The 17531-nt window shown below is 48.9% G+C and overlaps 1 protein-coding gene across 1 annotated transcript in view; it reads right to left on the bottom strand.

Moving 5' to 3' along the window:
* Nucleotides 1-17531, bottom strand: part of LOC119976375 (E3 ubiquitin-protein ligase TRIM39-like) — a 39435-nt gene that overhangs the window by 11146 nt on the left and 10758 nt on the right. Inside the window, exons 2-3 of the mRNA XM_038816875.1 lie at nt 17174-17269; nt 13832-14059 (exon numbers count right to left, since the gene is read on the bottom strand). Of these exons, the coding sequence (XP_038672803.1) occupies nt 13832-14059; nt 17174-17269 (324 nt within the window). The remainder of the gene's footprint in view (nt 1-13831; nt 14060-17173; nt 17270-17531) is intronic.

Below are 17531 nucleotides of genomic sequence, written 5' to 3'. Positions count from 1 at the left end.
TTCGGTGGGATCTTCTGGTTCCACCGAAGGTGGGTTCCCCATGGCTGCAGCTGAGGTGCCATCGACTTTGGTGGGACCAGAAGATTCCACAGTCGGCCAAAGGCATCCGCCACCATGGGGGTAGGGAGAAATGCCAGCCGTTAACTCTGGGTTTTTTTCATCAGAGGCTGCCTGAGCCACTGAGCATTCACAGCATTTGTTATTCCTTTATTTGTTCGGTGCTTTTTGCAGCCCATCAGATGTCTCAAAGCACCTGTACAGTCCGTTCAGTCTTGAATGTAGACACAGTTGTATGTGGGAAACACAGCCGCTAGCTGACACTCACAAACAGGAATGTGATAAAGGTCGAGTGATCTGGTTTTTTTTGTGTATGAGGGGGTAAATACAGCGGCACAGTGGCTAGCACTGCTGCTTCACAGCGCCAGGGACCCTGATTCAATTCCAGCCTAAGGTGACTGTGTGGAATTTGCACTTTCACTCTGTGTTTGCGTGGGTTTCCTCCGGGTGCTCTGGTTTCCTCCCGCAGTCAAAAGATGTGCAGGTTAGATTGATTGGCCATGCTAAATTGCCCCTTAGTGTCCAAAATGTCAGATGGGGCTATCGGGTTATGGGGATAGGACGAGGGCGTGGTCCCAGGTAGGGTGATCTTTCAGAAGGTCGTGCAGACTGGATGGGCCGAATGGCCTCCTTCTGCACTGTAGTGATTTTATTGGTCAGGTCCCAACTGCCCAGCCGTTCTTTGCAATAGTGCCTCAAGAGTCTTTTACAACCACCTGATAGGTTGTAAACCTTTCCTTCAAAAGGTGACATCTCTGACAGCAGTGGAGCGAGCTTCAACATGGACATGTTGTGTTCTGCCTTCTTTCTCAGTCTGGGACTTGAACTCAGAATTTCATGTTTCTCCGGATTTTCAGACAGCAGGCGACCAGCATTTCTCGGACGCTGTGACCTCTCTGCTTGGTCGGGGAGGCACGTCCATCCTTGCCCCAATTGAGGGTTTTAAGCAATCAATTGTTGAGCACTTAGGGGTTGTTTCCCGCCCGGTCTCCATTTTCAGCCTGGCGGGAAGGGATTCAGGGGCAAGTGGGAATCCCGAAAACTAACCCGGTTGAGGCCTTAGGTGAGAAGGCAGCCACCCGTCAATCAATTACACAGGCACAGATTAGCTGTTCGTACTCATAGGGTGGGAGCTTCCCGTGGGCAAAATGGCTGCCACATTTCTGACATCCCAATGGTGACTACGCTGGAAAAGTACTTCATTGGCTGTGACATGGTTTGGGACATCAGGTAGATGTGAAATGAATGTTTCTTTTTCTGTCTCTTCCAGCATTTAACCCTCTGGTTTAATTGCCCAATTTCAGTTTGCCACCTCTTAATACTCCACCATGGTGTCTGACTGGGCCAGGTAACTTGCTCCTTACTCACCCCCCTGCATCCCCCCCTCAACCCCCTCCTCCACCGCTGGCCACCCATCAGTGCTTTGTGGGCCACTGCGTTGAGGTAAAGTATCCACTTCTCTCGCTTCACTTTTCCAAAGTCAGCTTTCAGTTCAAGGTTCCTTTTTTTTGTAAATTCTTTTTATTGATTCTCCAAAAGGGGAAAGGAGGAGGTGAACAAAGTACAAGACAGTAGCGCAACGCAGCTTCCCCCACCAACAAACAGACAAACAAACAAAAACTATACAAAAAAAACCCCAGTAAAATTAACAGTCAACAGTAATTAACTCCTTAAAAGGAAGAGACAAATGTTTTACTTTGAATCCTCTACAGTGCAGAAGGAGGCCATTCGGCCCACCAATTCTGCACAGATCCAGTGAAAGAGCACTCCACCTATGCCCATTTCCCTGCCCTATCCCCATAACCTCACACAACCTGCACAACTTTGGACACTAAGGGGTAATTTAGCACGGCCAATGCACCTAACCTGCACATCTTTGGACTGTGGGAAGAAACAGGAGCACCCGGAGGAAAACCAATAGACACGGGGAGAACGTGCATACTCCACACCGCCAGTGACGCAAGGCAGGAATCACACCCAAGGTCCCTGGTGCTGGGAGGCAGCAGTGCTAACCACTGTGCCACCATTTCATCTGCAGAAAGTTTTCTCAATGGACCCTCTTATGGCACACCCAATCTTCTCCAAATATAGAAGAGACTTTAAGTCTTCCAACCAGGATGGAGCAGTGGATGGCTTGGGGAATGTCCAGGTTAATAAAATCCACCTGCGGCCTTTTAATTAAACAAATGCAATGACATCTGCCTCAATCCTAGTGAGACTGACCAGTGCAGGTGACAGGCCAAATGTAGCTATCAAAGGTCAAGGCTGTAGGTCAATATCTATAACTTTGCAAAGAGTGTCAGAGAAGGATGACCAAAACCGGCAAACTTCGGGTGAAACCAGAACATGTGGGTATGGTCTGGAGGAGCGAGTGACTCCTGTCACATTTGTTACTTGTGTTGGAGAAAACCGTATTAATTCTGGCCTTGGCAAAGTGAATTCTGCGCAGAGCTTTAAACTAAATTAAGCTTAACCGAGCCCCGGAGCATGTGGAGTTGAACCTAAAAAGGGCCTCCTCCCACCAGTCATCCTTAAGGTCGAGCCCAAGCTCCCCTTCCCTAATCATTTCTTACCTTATGGAGACGGGAGAGTGCATGAGCTCGTACAACCTTGAAACAGAATCACAGCTGGTGTGAGGCAGTGACAAAACCCCAAGAATCAACTTGGACGTAGTTGAGGGAAGGAAAGACAGAGCGAGCGGTAAAAACTAGACTGAGGCAAATAAAATTTGGCTGCAAGTGTTAAGTAATGGGTTAAGAGACATTGCAATTAGTTGTCTCATTTATGTTAAATGTTCAATGATTGTCTCATTTATGTTAAATGTTCAATGATTGACACTGATATGTAAAGGGGCTTCAGGTGGACTCTAGAGCTTGTGATGATCTGTAGAGTTCTGTGCAGAGTGAGTTTGAACCATTAAAGGTGTGTTGGTGAAAAAGGAGCTGAACTCTTGCCTCTTCATACCACAGCATCTAGTACATGTTAACAGCAAGCTCGCTAAAGCTGGCAAAGTCCCCATCCATAAACAGATCAGTAAAACGTTTGAGTCCCTTCTTCTTCCTCAGGGCAAACTCTGAGTCCAGCATGGAGGGCAAGAATAAGTGGTTTTTAATTTTCTAATTGCAAATGAGTGGGAAGATTAAAATGCTGACAAAATTGTTTCCATAGTTTTTAGGTGGAAATCACAACGAGGCTGGGTGTGTATTTCGGGGGGGGGGAGAGGAAAACGGGGAACAAATTAAGGCAGGATGAGAGAATCAGCAGCAGGAATGACACCATGTTAAAATCTTTTGAATATTGGCTGTCCGATAACAGAACAGTAGGTAGCCCACCACCACATCTCCCGCTTCGAAGTATCGCATGACGGACTCGAGGAGTTTTGCCTGCCCAGATAAACGTTGATAACAGCTTGTTAACCATTAAAATATAATGTTTCTGGTTGAAAAATAGGGAGATGGGAATCTGGGCAGAATGTTCATTTTTATGGCTTGAATTCTAGCGGCTAAGGAAAGAGCCAAAATGTCCCAGCGCTTCAAATCCGCTTTAATTTTGGTAACCAGGCTTGAGATTTCATAGAATTTTCAGTGCAGAAGGAGGCCATTCGACCCATTGAGTCTGCACCGGCCCTTACAAAGTGCACCCAACTCAAGCCTACATTTCTACCCTATCCCCGTAACCCAGTAACCCCCACTTAACCTTTTTGGACACTAAGGGCTATTTAGCATGGCCAATCCACCTAACCCGCACATCTTTGGACTGTGGGAGGAAACCGGAGCACCCTGACGAAGCCCACACAGACACGGGGAGAACATGCAGACTCCGTACAGTGACCCAAGCCAGGAATCGAACCTGGGACCCTGGAGCTGTGTAGCAACTGTGCTAACCACTATGCTACTGTGCTGCCCCACGTTATAGTTCTATGAAGAGTCGTAAACAGTGCATTATGTTCACATCTAAGTAGCAAAAACCAGCACCTGATAGACAAAATGGAAACGCTCCTGTGGGGGGGGGGGGGGGGGGGGGGGGGGGGGGGGGGGGGGGTGGGGGATATTTGCTCGGCACTGGAGTTTATTGGAAAATACTCCCGTTCATTGATATTCAATTTATAGCTGAGAATGAGCCAAAGGCGCTCAAAATATTCATTATGCCACCAACACAGGAAACACAGTGATATATAATAAAAGGCCATCAGGGCGCAAGGTGGGGCGCAGCTTGGTGGCCCAGTGAGTTCGCACTGCTGCCTCATGGCGCCGAGGTCCCAGGTTTGATCTTTGATCCCGGCTCTGGGTCACTGTCTGTGTGGAGTTTGCACATTCTCCCCGTGTTTGCGTGAGTTTCGCCCCCAAAACCCAAAAATGTGCAGGGTAGGTAGATTGGCTTTGTTAAATTGTCCCTTAATTGGAAAAAATGAATTGGGTACTCTAAATTTAGTTTAAAAAAAAGGACGCAAGGTGACCACACGTGTTTGATGGATTCCCTTTAGCAGTGTGAATGACTTTATTGCTATTGACAGGGGTTCCATCACCAGGGCAAAGAGCAGTAGATGCAAAGGGCACCCTCAATGGGATCCCCTGGATAAGGGAGAGTGTGTGGAGAGTTAGTGTGCACACTAGCAGTAGAGGAGGTAGAAAGGAGGTGAATCCATGAACTAACTCTTGGACCAAACCCAAATTTACCCAAAATTGGAAACAGATAATCCCAATCCATCCGATTAGAAGCCTTCTCCACATCCAGAGACGACAACATCAGGGATAGCCAAGGCCGTTGGGGAAAGTATAATGTCAAGACAAGAACATAAATTTGAGGATAATTGGCTCTACAAAGCACGTTTGATCATCAGATATTATGTCAGGAGGATATGGCTCCAACCGGCATCCTAGTACCGCAGCTGACAGCTTTATTGCGATTAAAAGAGAGCTAGGCCGATATGAGCCACATTTTTCATAGTCCCTGTTACTTAAGCATAAGTGAAATAGAAGCTCGAGTCAACGTAGGGGACAGAGAACTGTGAGATAACGAGTCATTAAACATATCTAGCAATAAGGGCACAAGTTGAGTGAAGAATCTTTTATAAAAGTCAATAGGGAAGCCATCAGGATCTGGGCCTTATCACTTTGCAACAACTTAATGCAGTTTGTTGATTCATTCAGGCTCAAAGGGTCATCTAATTCCCTTGCTCCTGCCCACAGGTATAGATAATGGCCGGGATTCTCCGATCCCGCGACCAAGTTCTGACGCCGGTGTCAAAAGCGGCACGAGCCACTCCGGCGTCAATGGCCTCCAGGCTCAGGTATTCACCCCTTCCCAGGGGGCTAGTACGGCGCCGGAGTGGTGTCCGCTGCTCCGGCGTGCCACAGCTGCCGTGGGTCCTCACATGCACGCCACGGCTGGCGTGGGTCCGCACATGCCCGTGAGTTCCCGCCTCCGCGCCAGACCCCAGGCAATCCCGACTCGGAGGAACATAGGCCGGCCCCCCCACAGAATTAGCCTCCCCGCCGATCAATAAGCCCCGATCGTGGGCCAGGCCACCGTGGAGGCCCCCCCCTCCCCCAGGAGTCTGATATCCCGCCCACCCCTCCACTAGGACGGCCCCCGCAGCCAGAACTCCGAGGTTCCCGCCGGGTGGGACCATACATAACCCATGCCGGCGGGACTCGGCCAAACTCAGCGGGCACTTGGCCCGTCGAGACGTGGAGAATCGCCGGGGGGCCATTTTCAACGGCTGCCAACTGGCGTGGCGGCGACCCCACGGGCGCCGGAGAATGGCTGCCGGAGAATCGGCGGCCCGGCGTCGGAGCGGCCCAGCGCGATTCTCTAATATATCCAAACTATTTAGAAAGTCAGCCAATGTCATGCTATCCGACTAGAGATCAGATTTCTCGAGGTTACGATAAAAGGAAACAATGGTCAAATTAATATCAGAGGGTTCAGTAGTAAGATTGTGGGAGGAGTCATAGACTTGGAAGACAAAATCGAGAGGCAGCCAGGCGCCTGAGCTGGTGGGCAAGTAGGCGGCCAGCTTTGTCCCCGTAATCATAAAATGTCCACCTTGAATCTTGTAACATGTGCGCAGCTTTATTCATGAAAAGTAAGTCAAATTGGGTCTGGAGCTTTAGTCTACATATAACTCAGGAGTGGGGGTAATGGAATATTGACAGTCTGTTTCTAAAATTGAATCCACCCATTCTTGTTTCAATTTTATTTGTTTGATAATATATGCACTGTAAGAAATTGCGTTTCCCGGAGAACTGCCTTGAAGGTCTCCCATAATGCTGATGGGGTGGTGGAATCATATGTGTTTGTTTTAATAAAAACATCTATACTAGTGAATCTAGATGAACAAAAATCCTATTAAATAGTAGGGTCGTGTACGGAGGCCGAGTTTTAGCTTTGGACACAAGAGCCAGGTCAAGGGTGTGAGACATGCGGTCTGATATAATCATGGCAGAAACCCGGCAATTTTAACTTTCTGTCAAAAAAATAGAATAATCGATGCGTGAGTAAGCATGGTGGACTTGAGAGAAGTAGGAAAAGTCCTTTGTGACCGGGTGGAGGAAACGCCAAGTGTCCGCACAACCCATTTGAATCATAAAGGCGCAGAGAGTCTGGGAATTGCTGGAGAGAGTGAAAGTCTTTGGGCTCGACTGATCCAGCTTTGGATCTATAACGCAATTTAGGTCCTCTCTGAAAAAAAGATGGTGGGTGTCTAGATTAGGAAGGGAAGATAGAAGTGATGTGATAAAATCGTCTCACTGAGGGACGGGTTTAGAAAAGTGCCCCGAGGTGTTGCATAAAGTCCACCAGGGTCGGAGATTACATTTGAGGGGGAGAACTTTCGTGAATCAAAATTCCTGCCCCTCCAGCTCAGCCATTATAGTTGGAGTGAAACAGTTGGCCAACAAATGCTTTATAGGGCAGCATGGTGGTGCAATGGCTAGTACTGCTACCTCACGGCGCAGAGATCCCAGGCCGGCTCAGGGTCACTGTCCGTGTGGAATTTGCACATTCTCCCCGTGTCTGCATGGGTTTCGCCCCCACAACTCAAAAGATGTGCAGGGTAGGTGGATTGGCCACGCTAAATTGCACCTTAATTGGAAAAAATGAATTGGGTACTCTAAATTTATTTTTAAAAAACAAATGCATTATGCAATCTGGTGTGATCTTTAACACAAATATGCGTTATTTGAAGGAATGCAACATCAGTATTAAGGCTCGTGGGGTGTGAAAACACTTTGGAATGTTTTACTGGGCCATTCAACCCCCAAACATTCCATGTAACTAATCTGACCGAGAGCCCGGCACTACCCTGACCGCCTGAGTAAGTCATACATATAGGAAGGCTTTGTAAAAGGGTCAGTCAATTGAATGGAAAAGAAAGCAAGGCCAAGAGGTACCATTACGTAACGAAAATGGCCAAACACAAAAGGGTCTTTGATTACTGCCTCCCACTTCACTCCATCCCCAGAACAATCATCACATTCCCAAACCACGAGAACAAAAACCAACCAGTGTGATAATAAACCTTTAACGAAATAAAACAATGAATCAAATCCTTATCTGGCCATTGTAAACAAGACGAACTGAGGGTATTCCTTTTTTCTATTTACCAACCAATCTTGGTAATGGGGCTTACCCCTGACATATGAACGATGTTATATAACACTGGAAAGTTGCTTGTTCTAACCGTGAAGAGCTCTCGTACAAACAATTGGACATGCCCTTCATTTTGAGCATATGAAATGGCCGTTACAGGCATTCAAACACGATACCCAAAACAATACCACAAACTTACTGAGCCCATCAAGAATTAAGTATGTGTCACGGACGGAAATAATTTGCCTTGCCCGGTGTGTCAAGAAGTGTTCTTCACCATTAAATGTGGTACGGAGGCGGGCAGGGTGAATTAGCCAAAAGCTAATTATTTTCTTGTACAGTGTGGACTTGATGTTAAATGCTGCTCGCCTCCTTGTTGGGTCTGCATTCATGTCTTGGTAGTTCTTGACTGAGTGGCCTTGGTAAGTGACATTGTGCCCCTTTGCCCATCAAAAAACAAGCTCCTTATCATTGTAGCGATGGGACTGGACTACAAAGGCTCACTGGGGCGTGTCACCAGGGCATGGTTCGGTCTAAGGGTATGGTGGGTTCATCTGTCTTGAGTTTGAGGGAATGTATCTTCTTCCATCACCTTTTCCAATAATTCCGACATAAACTGTGTTGGGGTTCGGCCCTCAGCCCCTTCTGGTAGACCAACAATGCGTACATTTTGCCGTCTTGATCGGTTTTCCAGGTCATTGACTTTGCTCTGCAACGGCACGCTCTCCTTCGTCGCCGCAGTCAGTTTGGAATCCCAGTGCGCACAGATCCTGTCGCTGTGGCCCGAAAGGGCCGACTCGTAGTCGGTAAAAGTGCTGGCATGTGAAACGACAGCTAACGAATGGTGTCAAGGGAAGACTGAATGGCACTCGCCGATTTTTCCAGTGATTTGTATTCGGCTCCAGAGCCATCGCGACTTTGTCGAGTTCAGGGACCAGAATTTTGCTCAGTTTCGGTTGTTAGAAGCGTGTGGGAGCCGGCCGCCATCTTAACTGTAGCCGCCTTTATCTTTATTATTTAATATTTTGCGGCCCGTATGTTTTTAATTCTTGGGCACTTTTTAAAAAAAAACCTGCGACCTGGGTGTTTAATTTAGTTTTCACGGCGGCAGATTACAATCGGCTTTCGCATTAAGAAGAAATTTATGAAAAGAATTATTGGGGGATACACCACGTGCGTTTACCCTACATCGCACAAGTGCCATTCCTCAGGCTAGCAGACTTGAATACAGAGATTAAAATAAAGGGAACTTCTTTTCAGTTGGGAAAAGTAAATGTTTCCAGTAAAGAAAAAGAATTACTGCCGTCGTGATGATCTAACAGAGAAAAACAAGCTCAGTTCAAGTTTCTGCTCGAAACCCATTGGCGTGGGCATGAGTCGAGACAGGTTTTAGAGCACTTATTCATTTGTTCCCCCAGTACATTAAAAAATAAACCTCTGTTCAGTCAAGAGTGATGACCTGGCATAGTTTTATCGATAGACTAATAAGCATTTTACATAAATGTTCAGCTCATCGCATGTGAGCAACTGATCTAAATAAATGAAATACGTGACAGAACAATCAGGTAATTTTCCTGGTGTACAATGGTCAGCTTCTGAATAAATTAAATATTTATTTTATTTGAAAACTTTTAGGGAGCCTCTTGCTGCCTTCGCACCTTAAATAAAAAGCCTAATTATTTTTCAAACGGGTCTCCATGAAGGCCCCAAATGCATTTAAGCCTCATTGGAGTCTCCTCCCATCTTTTCTCCACTGGAACTTCACCATTTCCAATTCTTTTTTAAAATAAATTTAGAGTACCCAATTTTTTATAACAAATTAAGGGGCAATATAGCGTGGCCAATCCACCTACCCTGCACATTTTTTGGGTTGTGGGGGCGAAACCCATGCAAACACGGGGCGCGATTCTCCGCTCCCCACGCCGGATGGGAGAATCGCGGGAGGGCCGGGCGACTCATTTCACGCCACCCTGTGATTCTCCCACCCCCGATCGGAAGAATCGCTGCTCGCCGTTTTTCATGGCGACCGCCGATTCTCCATCCTGGATGGGCCGAGCAGCCTGCCGTTCGCAACCGGTTCACGACGGCGGCAACCACACCTGGTCTCTGCCGTCGGGCCGGCGTCTAAAAGTGACGCACGCTTTCCCCTCCGCCGCCCCGCAAGATCAAGCCGCCACGTCTTGCGGGGCAGCGGAGGGGAAGACGCCCACCGTGGTGCCCTTAACCAATTCCAATTCTAAATATTTTCCCACCCCTCGTGGTAGGCGAAGGCAGACTTTCATCTGTTTCCACAGCTAGTAATTCCCGGAACCGGCCGCTAGCCTGATGCCAGGGGGCTTATAGCTTGAGGAGCACCAGGATCTCTCCCGCTCTTCCCGCCAGCCACTGGCTCGTGTTCGAAAGGTTTGTAGGTTGACACACTCAGCCTGTTAGGCCGCAATATAAAGCACCTTCCTTTGGCCGGCAGGTCCCGGGGTGGGACTCAAACCCTGAGCTTCCGGCTCAGACGCAGGATTGCTGCTCACTGCACCACAAGACATGTTAACTCTACCATTGTCAACCCCCATTCTCCCTCAAGTGCTTGACTAGCTTCCCTTTACCGCGTTTTCTGATTCACTGCAACCCCTCCCACACCCTGAGGTGGTGGGTTCTCCATTCTGTCCACTCTCTGGATGATGTAGTAGTGATGTCATTTAAACCAGCATTTCAGGGCAAGAGACCCAACTCGCGCACGAATTTCCTCAACCTTTTGACGCTGTTTCGGCCGATTTTGAGCCATCTGGCAGAACCAGATTTTGTTCGCTCCTCCGGCTCTTCCTCCGGGGGCGGGGAGGAGGGAGGAGGAGCAAGGAACTCCTCAAATTAATTTCCAAATCTGGGAGCAAAGGAAGTTTTTTTTTCAAATGCAACAGATTTTCTTTACATTACAAACAGAAGCAAACGAGCCAGTCAGATTTCACAGGAACATCTTTGAGTCGAGACCTTTAAGAAATGTTTCCTCATGCTTGAGACAAACACAGCAATAACTCCACTTTATTACATTTGAGTGCAAGTATAAAACGGTTTATTATTTGTTTGAATATCCCACCTACGTTTATACCCAAAGTGGATTGGAAGTTTGCATTGATTTAATTTAGATTAATTAGTTTACCTTGCAATTACACTGTAATATTCAAAACATAACTATAATGGATTCCAAGATTTAAGCTGATAATAAAGTATTATATGGTAAATATGACCATGGGTTGAGGACTTAGTCTGTAAACGTCCTGGACCCTAACTCTTCTAGAATTATTATTATTTTTTAATATATTTTTATTCCAAATATAGCAAAACAAAACGAAGACAATACAATTCACGAACAACAGAACAGGTAAATGTAGTAGAGCAAACAGTTTGTCCTTTTTTGGTTCACAGAGTAAACAATGCCCCCTCCCCTCCATCTTACGCCCTCCTGCCCCCCCCCCCCCCGGCCTATCTCCCCCCTACCCCCAGTTGCTGGTCACAAAGACAGCGATTAACGGTTTCCACCCTGCGGCATGACCCTTCCTCTGACCCTCAGATAGTAAATTTGATTTTCTCCAATCTGAGCAATTCTGCCAGGTCAGCCAGCCAGTCTGAGGCCCTAGGTGGCGCTGTGGACCTCCACCCTAACACCACCATCACTGGGCTATCAGAGAGGCGAATGCTACGACATCGGCCCTCTTGCCAAAGGAAGTTATTAAGGATATCTGCAATTCCTTGGTCATTTCCCGACACGTCTCTCTGCAGGCCCATCTGTTTCCCTTCCGCCGCTCCCTGCATATATTTTGAGAAACATTTCACCTTCTCTAAAGTAAATATTTTTCCCAAACTCACTTGTGGAATTTTTGCGATTGGGTGGGGGGAGGATATATCCTGATGCGGTGCCATATTTTTATGGAGTCAGAGTTTTACAACAGAGAAAGAAGCCCTTCAGCCCATTGAGTCTGCACCAGCCATTAAGCACCTATCTATTCTAATCTAGCACTTGGTCCATAGCTGTGACGCTTCAAGTACTCGTCTAAATGCTTCTCAAATGTTGCAAGGGTTCCTATCTCTACCACCCTTTCAGGCAGAGAGTTCCTGATTCCCACCACCCTCGGTCTCGGTGAAAATGTTTTTCCTCAAATCCCCTCTAAATCTCCTGCCCCTTACTTTAAATCTATGCCCCCTGGTGATTGGCCCCTCCACTACGGGGAAAAGTACCTCCCTATCTACCCTATTTATGTCCTTCATAATTTTGTACACCTCAACAGATCCCCCCCTCAGCCTTCTCTGCTCTATGAAGAACAAGCCCAGCCTAACCAGCCTCTGTTCTTAGCTGAAACACTCCAGCCCAGGAAACATCCTGATGAATCTCCTCTGCACCCACTCTAGTGCAATCACATCCTTCCTATGGTATGGTGACCAGAACTGCACACAGTACTCCAAATGTGGCCGAATGAGAATTTTATATACCTCCATCATAACCTCCCTGCTCGTGTAGTCTATGCTTCAGCTAATGAAGGCAAGTATCCCATATGCCTCCTCGGGCGGCACCGTGACACCATGGTTAGCACTGCTGCCTCACAGCGTCAAGAACCCAGGTTTGATTCCGCCTCGGGTGACTGTCTGTGTGGAGTCTGCACGTTCTCCCCGTGTCTGCGGGGGTTTCCTCCGGGTGCTCCAGTTTCCTCCCACAGTCCAAAGATGCGCAGGTTAGGTGAATTGGCCATACAAATGTTGCCCAAAGATTAGGCGAGGTAATGAGATAGGAGGGTATTGGGCCTAGGCAGGGTGGTCTATCGGAGAAAGGGCCAGTGCAGACTCAATGGGCTGAATGGCCTCCTTTTGCACTGCAGGGATTCTATGATTCAGCCACCTACCTGGCCTGCTGCCTTCAGGGACGTCTGGACATGTATCCCAAGGTCCCTCTGGTTTTCTGTGCTTCCTAGTGTCCCACCATTCATTGTGTACTCCCTTGTTAATCCTCCCAAAATGCTTTTCATGGTTACATTCCATTTGCCACTGTTCTGCCCATCTAACCAGCCCGTCTAGATCATCCTGTAATCTAAGGGTTTCCTCCCCACTATTTACCACACCACCAATTTCCATGTCATCTGTGAACTAACTTAACATGCCCCACATTCCCAGCAGAACTTTCCATTTCCTACCCATGCTCTCTTCCCCCCACAACACCTCTCTTCCATCGTTTCCGGGCCTACTCCAACCACCAGGAAAATGGCGCAACGGCCTGGTACACACACACGCATGAACACACATGCCCAAGATTCCAGAAGGTGAAATGTGCATGCATCCCCACACAAAACAACAACTTGCATTTATATAGCACCTTTAATGTATTGACGCACCCCCAGGTGATTCGCGAGAATGTTAACAAGCATTGGACATTGAACTGACTTAAGGGGCTAAGGAGTTACATGGGCACGTGACCAAAAATTTGGTCAGAGAGGTTAGTATTAGTTAGCTCCTTGCAAGAGGAATTTGAGGACGAGAGGAGGAGGGGTATCGGAATGGAAATTCCAGAGCTAAGGGCCCAGATAGCTGAGGGCAGGACCACACAATGTTTTTTTAAATACATTTAGAGTACCCAATTCATTTTCTCCAATTAAAGGGCACTTTAGCGTGGACAATCCAATTACCCTGCACATCTTTGGGTTGTGGGGGCGAAAACCACGCAGACACGGGGAGAATGTGCAAACTCCACACAGACAGTGACCCAGAGCCGGGATCGAACCTGGGGCCTCGGCGCCGTGAGGTAGCAGTGCTAACTACCGCGCCACCGTGCTGCCTTGGACCGCACAATGGTGCAGTGATTAAAATTGTGAATGCTCAGGAGGCTCGAATTGGAGGACAGCAGAGATTCAGGTCCGTCGAGTCAATGGAGCAGATTACAGGGAGAGGCGAGGCCAAAGAGGGATTTGAAAACTAGGACGAGAACTTTAAAATTGAGCATTCGCCAGGGTAGGTTAGCGAGCGGGGGCTAGACGCAGTGAACGGGACTAGTTAGCAAGAGAATGCAAGTTAAGACACGGATGGCGAAGGCTTGGCTGGGCTGAAGTCTACGGATGGTGCAAAGCAAGCTCACCACTTCGAGGTTGAAAGGGGGGAGGGGTTCTAGCGACTGCGGATTGCCCTTGTGAAGTCTGATGGACCTCACCTTTAGATTGAGGACACCGTCTTTCATCTGCCTCTCGATTTCTTGGATGTTATTCCGCAGAACTCTCAGCTCCTGGAACACCTCTTCGGTCATGTTCTGCAGCTTGCAGTTGGAGTCTCGCTCCTCCTGCCTCACTTGCTGAATCAGGTAGCTCTCCTCATCGTTCAGGTAGACATGGAGCTTGCGGAACGTGTTCTTGATCTGACACTCAGTCTGCCGTGCCCAGTCCTGCCGTAGAGATTACAAAAAAAATGGTGGAGCAGAAAATTAAATTGTTATTAATACCGGAGCTGGACAATCGTCCACACAAAACTGCTCCCAGTCCTGCATCCTTAACTCATTCATTTCTAGACTCCCTCCGATACCCCCCATGTTACTCCTCCTCGGAACCGTTGGGATAACTTGAAACTTTGGATGAGGTCAGACGATGGACGATATTGAATTTACCACTGGTCTTCCACAGCGGCCTCATTTCCTGCAGTCAATTCAGGAGGAAAACTAATTTAATACTCTGGCATTTTATACTCCCCAAAATTAGAATGAGCCCCGTTGCATTATTCTGTCACACATTATCCGCTCAGACAATCACCTTTATCTTTCATATACTGCGTAATAATCACCAGCTCCTCGTGTATCCTTGGCACTCCCTCAGCACTTACCCGCTGACAGTGCAGCACTCCCTCAGTACTCACCCTCCGACAGTGCAGCACTCCCTCAGTGCTGACCCTCTGACAGTGCAGCACTCCCTCAGGACTGACCCTCTCACAGTGCACCAGTCCCTCAGTACTGACCCTCTGACAGTGCAGCACTCCCTCAGTACTGATCCTCTCACAGTGCAGCACTCCCTCAGTACTGACCCTCCGACAGTGCAGCACTCCCTCAGTGCTGACCCTCTGACAGTGCAGCACTCCCTCAGGACTGACCCTCTCACAGTGCACCAGTCCCTCAGTACTGACCCTCTGACAGTGCAGCACTCCCTTAGTACTGACCCTCTCACAGTGCAGCACTCCCTCAGTACTGACCCTCTGACAGTGCAGCACTCCCTCAGTACTGACCCTCTGACAGTGCAGCACTCCCTCAGTACTGACCCTCTGACAGTGCACCACTCCCTCAGTACTGACCCTCTGACAGTGCAGCACTCCCTCAGTACTGACCCTCTGATAGTGCAGCACTCCCTCAGTACTGACCCTCTGATAGTGCAGCACTCCCTCAGTACTGACCCTCTGACAGTGCAGCACTCCCTCAGTACTGACCCTCTGACAGTGCAGCACTCCCTCAGTACTGATCCTCTTGACAGTGCAGCACACCCTCAGTACTGACCCTCTGACAGTGCAGCACCCCCTCAATACTGACCCTCTGACAGTGCAGCACTCCCTCAGTACTGACCCTCTGACAGTGCAGCACTCCCTCAGTACTGACCCTCTGATAGTGCAGCACTCCCTCAGTACTGACCCGCTGACGGTGCAGCACTCCCTCAGTACTGCCCCTCTGACAGTGCAGCACTCCCTCAGAATTGACCCTCTGACAGTGCAGCACTCTCTCAGTATTGACCCTCTGACAGTGCAGCACTCCCTCAGCACTGACCCTCTGACAGTGCAGCACTCCCTCAGTACTGACCCTCTGACAGTGCAGCACTCCCTCAGTACTGACCCGCTGACGGTGCAGCTCTCCCTCAGTACTGACCCTCTGACAGTGCAGCACTCCCTCAGTACTGACCCTCTGACAGTGCAGCACTCCCTCAGTACTGACCCTCTGACAGTGCAGCACTCCCTCAGTACTGACCCTCTGACAGTGCACCACTCCCTCAGTACTGACCCTCTCACAGTGCACCAGTCCCTCAGTACTGACCCTCTGACAGTGCAGCACTCCCTCAGTACTGATCCTCTCACAGTGCAGCACTCCCTCAGTACTGACCCTCCGACAGTGCAGCACTCCCTCAGTGCTGACCCTCTGACAGTGCAGCACTCCCTCAGGACTGACCCTCTCACAGTGCACCAGTCCCTCAGTACTGACCCTCTGACAGTGCAGCACTCCCTTAGTACTGACCCTCTCACAGTGCAGCACTCCCTCAGTACTGACCCTCTGACAGTGCAGCACTCCCTCAGTACTGACCCTCTGACAGTGCAGCACTCCCTCAGTACTGACCCTCTGACAGTGCACCACTCCCTCAGTACTGACCCTCTGACAGTGCAGCACTCCCTCAGTACTGACCCTCTGATAGTGCAGCACTCCCTCAGTACTGACCCTCTGATAGTGCAGCACTCCCTCAGTACTGACCCTCTGACAGTGCAGCACTCCCTCAGTACTGACCCTCTGACAGTGCAGCACTCCCTCAGTACTGATCCTCTTGACAGTGCAGCACACCCTCAGTACTGACCCTCTGACAGTGCAGCACCCCCTCAGTACTGACCCTCTGACAGTGCAGCACTCCCTCAGTACTGACCCTCTGACAGTGCAGCACTCCCTCAGTACTGACCCTCTGATAGTGCAGCACTCCCTCAGTACTGACCCGCTGACGGTGCAGCACTCCCTCAGTACTGCCCCTCTGACAGTGCAGCACTCCCTCAGAATTGACCCTCTGACAGTGCAGCACTCTCTCAGTATTGACCCTCTGACAGTGCAGCACTCCCTCAGCACTGACCCTCTGACAGTGCAGCACTCCCTCAGTACTGACCCTCTGACAGTGCAGCACTCCCTCAGTACTGACCCGCTGACGGTGCAGCTCTCCCTCAGTACTGACCCTCTGACAGTGCAGCACTCCCTCAGTACTGACCCTCTGACAGTGCAGCACTCCCTCAGTACTGACCCTCTGACATTGCAGCACACCCTCAGTACTGACCCTCTGACAGTGCAGCACTCCCTCAGTACTGACCCTCTGACAGCGCAGCATTCCCTCAGTACTGACCCGCTGACGGTGCAGCATACACATAAGCACATAGCCGAACATTCTGTGAGCTTCACAAAGAATCAAGGCCAAAAGGCCAACAGTGCAGAGGGGGAATGACATTTATGGATGGGGGGGCCAATAGAAGTCAGCACCTGATGGGAAAGGGGGGAACAATGTGGTGAGAAAATATATATGAATTATTAAAGTGAATTATGCGTAATTACTGCAAGATTATGAGACCGGGTTTTGCTTTTAAACAGCAGCGAGGATAAATTTGTGTATGAAGGTTTAATTAAATGTAAGGAATGCAATTAGCATTCAGCTCATCAAACTGATGAATTAAATAAACATATGCAGACTTGCAATCGAGGTCTGCTATGGGTGTCCACAACAGCAGATTGTCGAGTGTGAGGGCTCCCTCTGCTGCTCCCTTACTGCATTGCACATTCTGTTACCTGTAACTTTGCCATGTACTTCTCCGATTTTGTTTTCAGGCCTTCGCACTTGGTTCCTCTGTCCTGAAGGGACTTCAGTGTACTTTCAATTTCTTCCTAAAAATACAGAGGGAGAGCTTGTGTTATCTCGGGGGATCATTCCATTGTGATAGAGCCAAATAATTATAAACAAGGATTCGGCCAGACACTGCCTGTTTATCATTCTGAGACTGGGTGGGACCATAAGACATAGGAGCAGAAAGTGGGTCAACACTGTCCGTTCCCCCTCTGGGACTGGGTGGGACACTGGGTCAGACACTGTCCTTTCCCCCTCTGGGACAGTGGGTCAACACTGTCCTTTCCCCCTCTGGGACTGGGT

This window comes from Scyliorhinus canicula, chromosome 13, assembly GCF_902713615.1.
Source record: "Scyliorhinus canicula chromosome 13, sScyCan1.1, whole genome shotgun sequence".
In the NCBI taxonomy this organism is placed as follows: Eukaryota; Metazoa; Chordata; class Chondrichthyes; order Carcharhiniformes; family Scyliorhinidae; genus Scyliorhinus; species Scyliorhinus canicula.
Note: the sequence above shows the minus strand (reverse complement) of the source record. Positions and strands in the feature narration are given on the sequence as shown.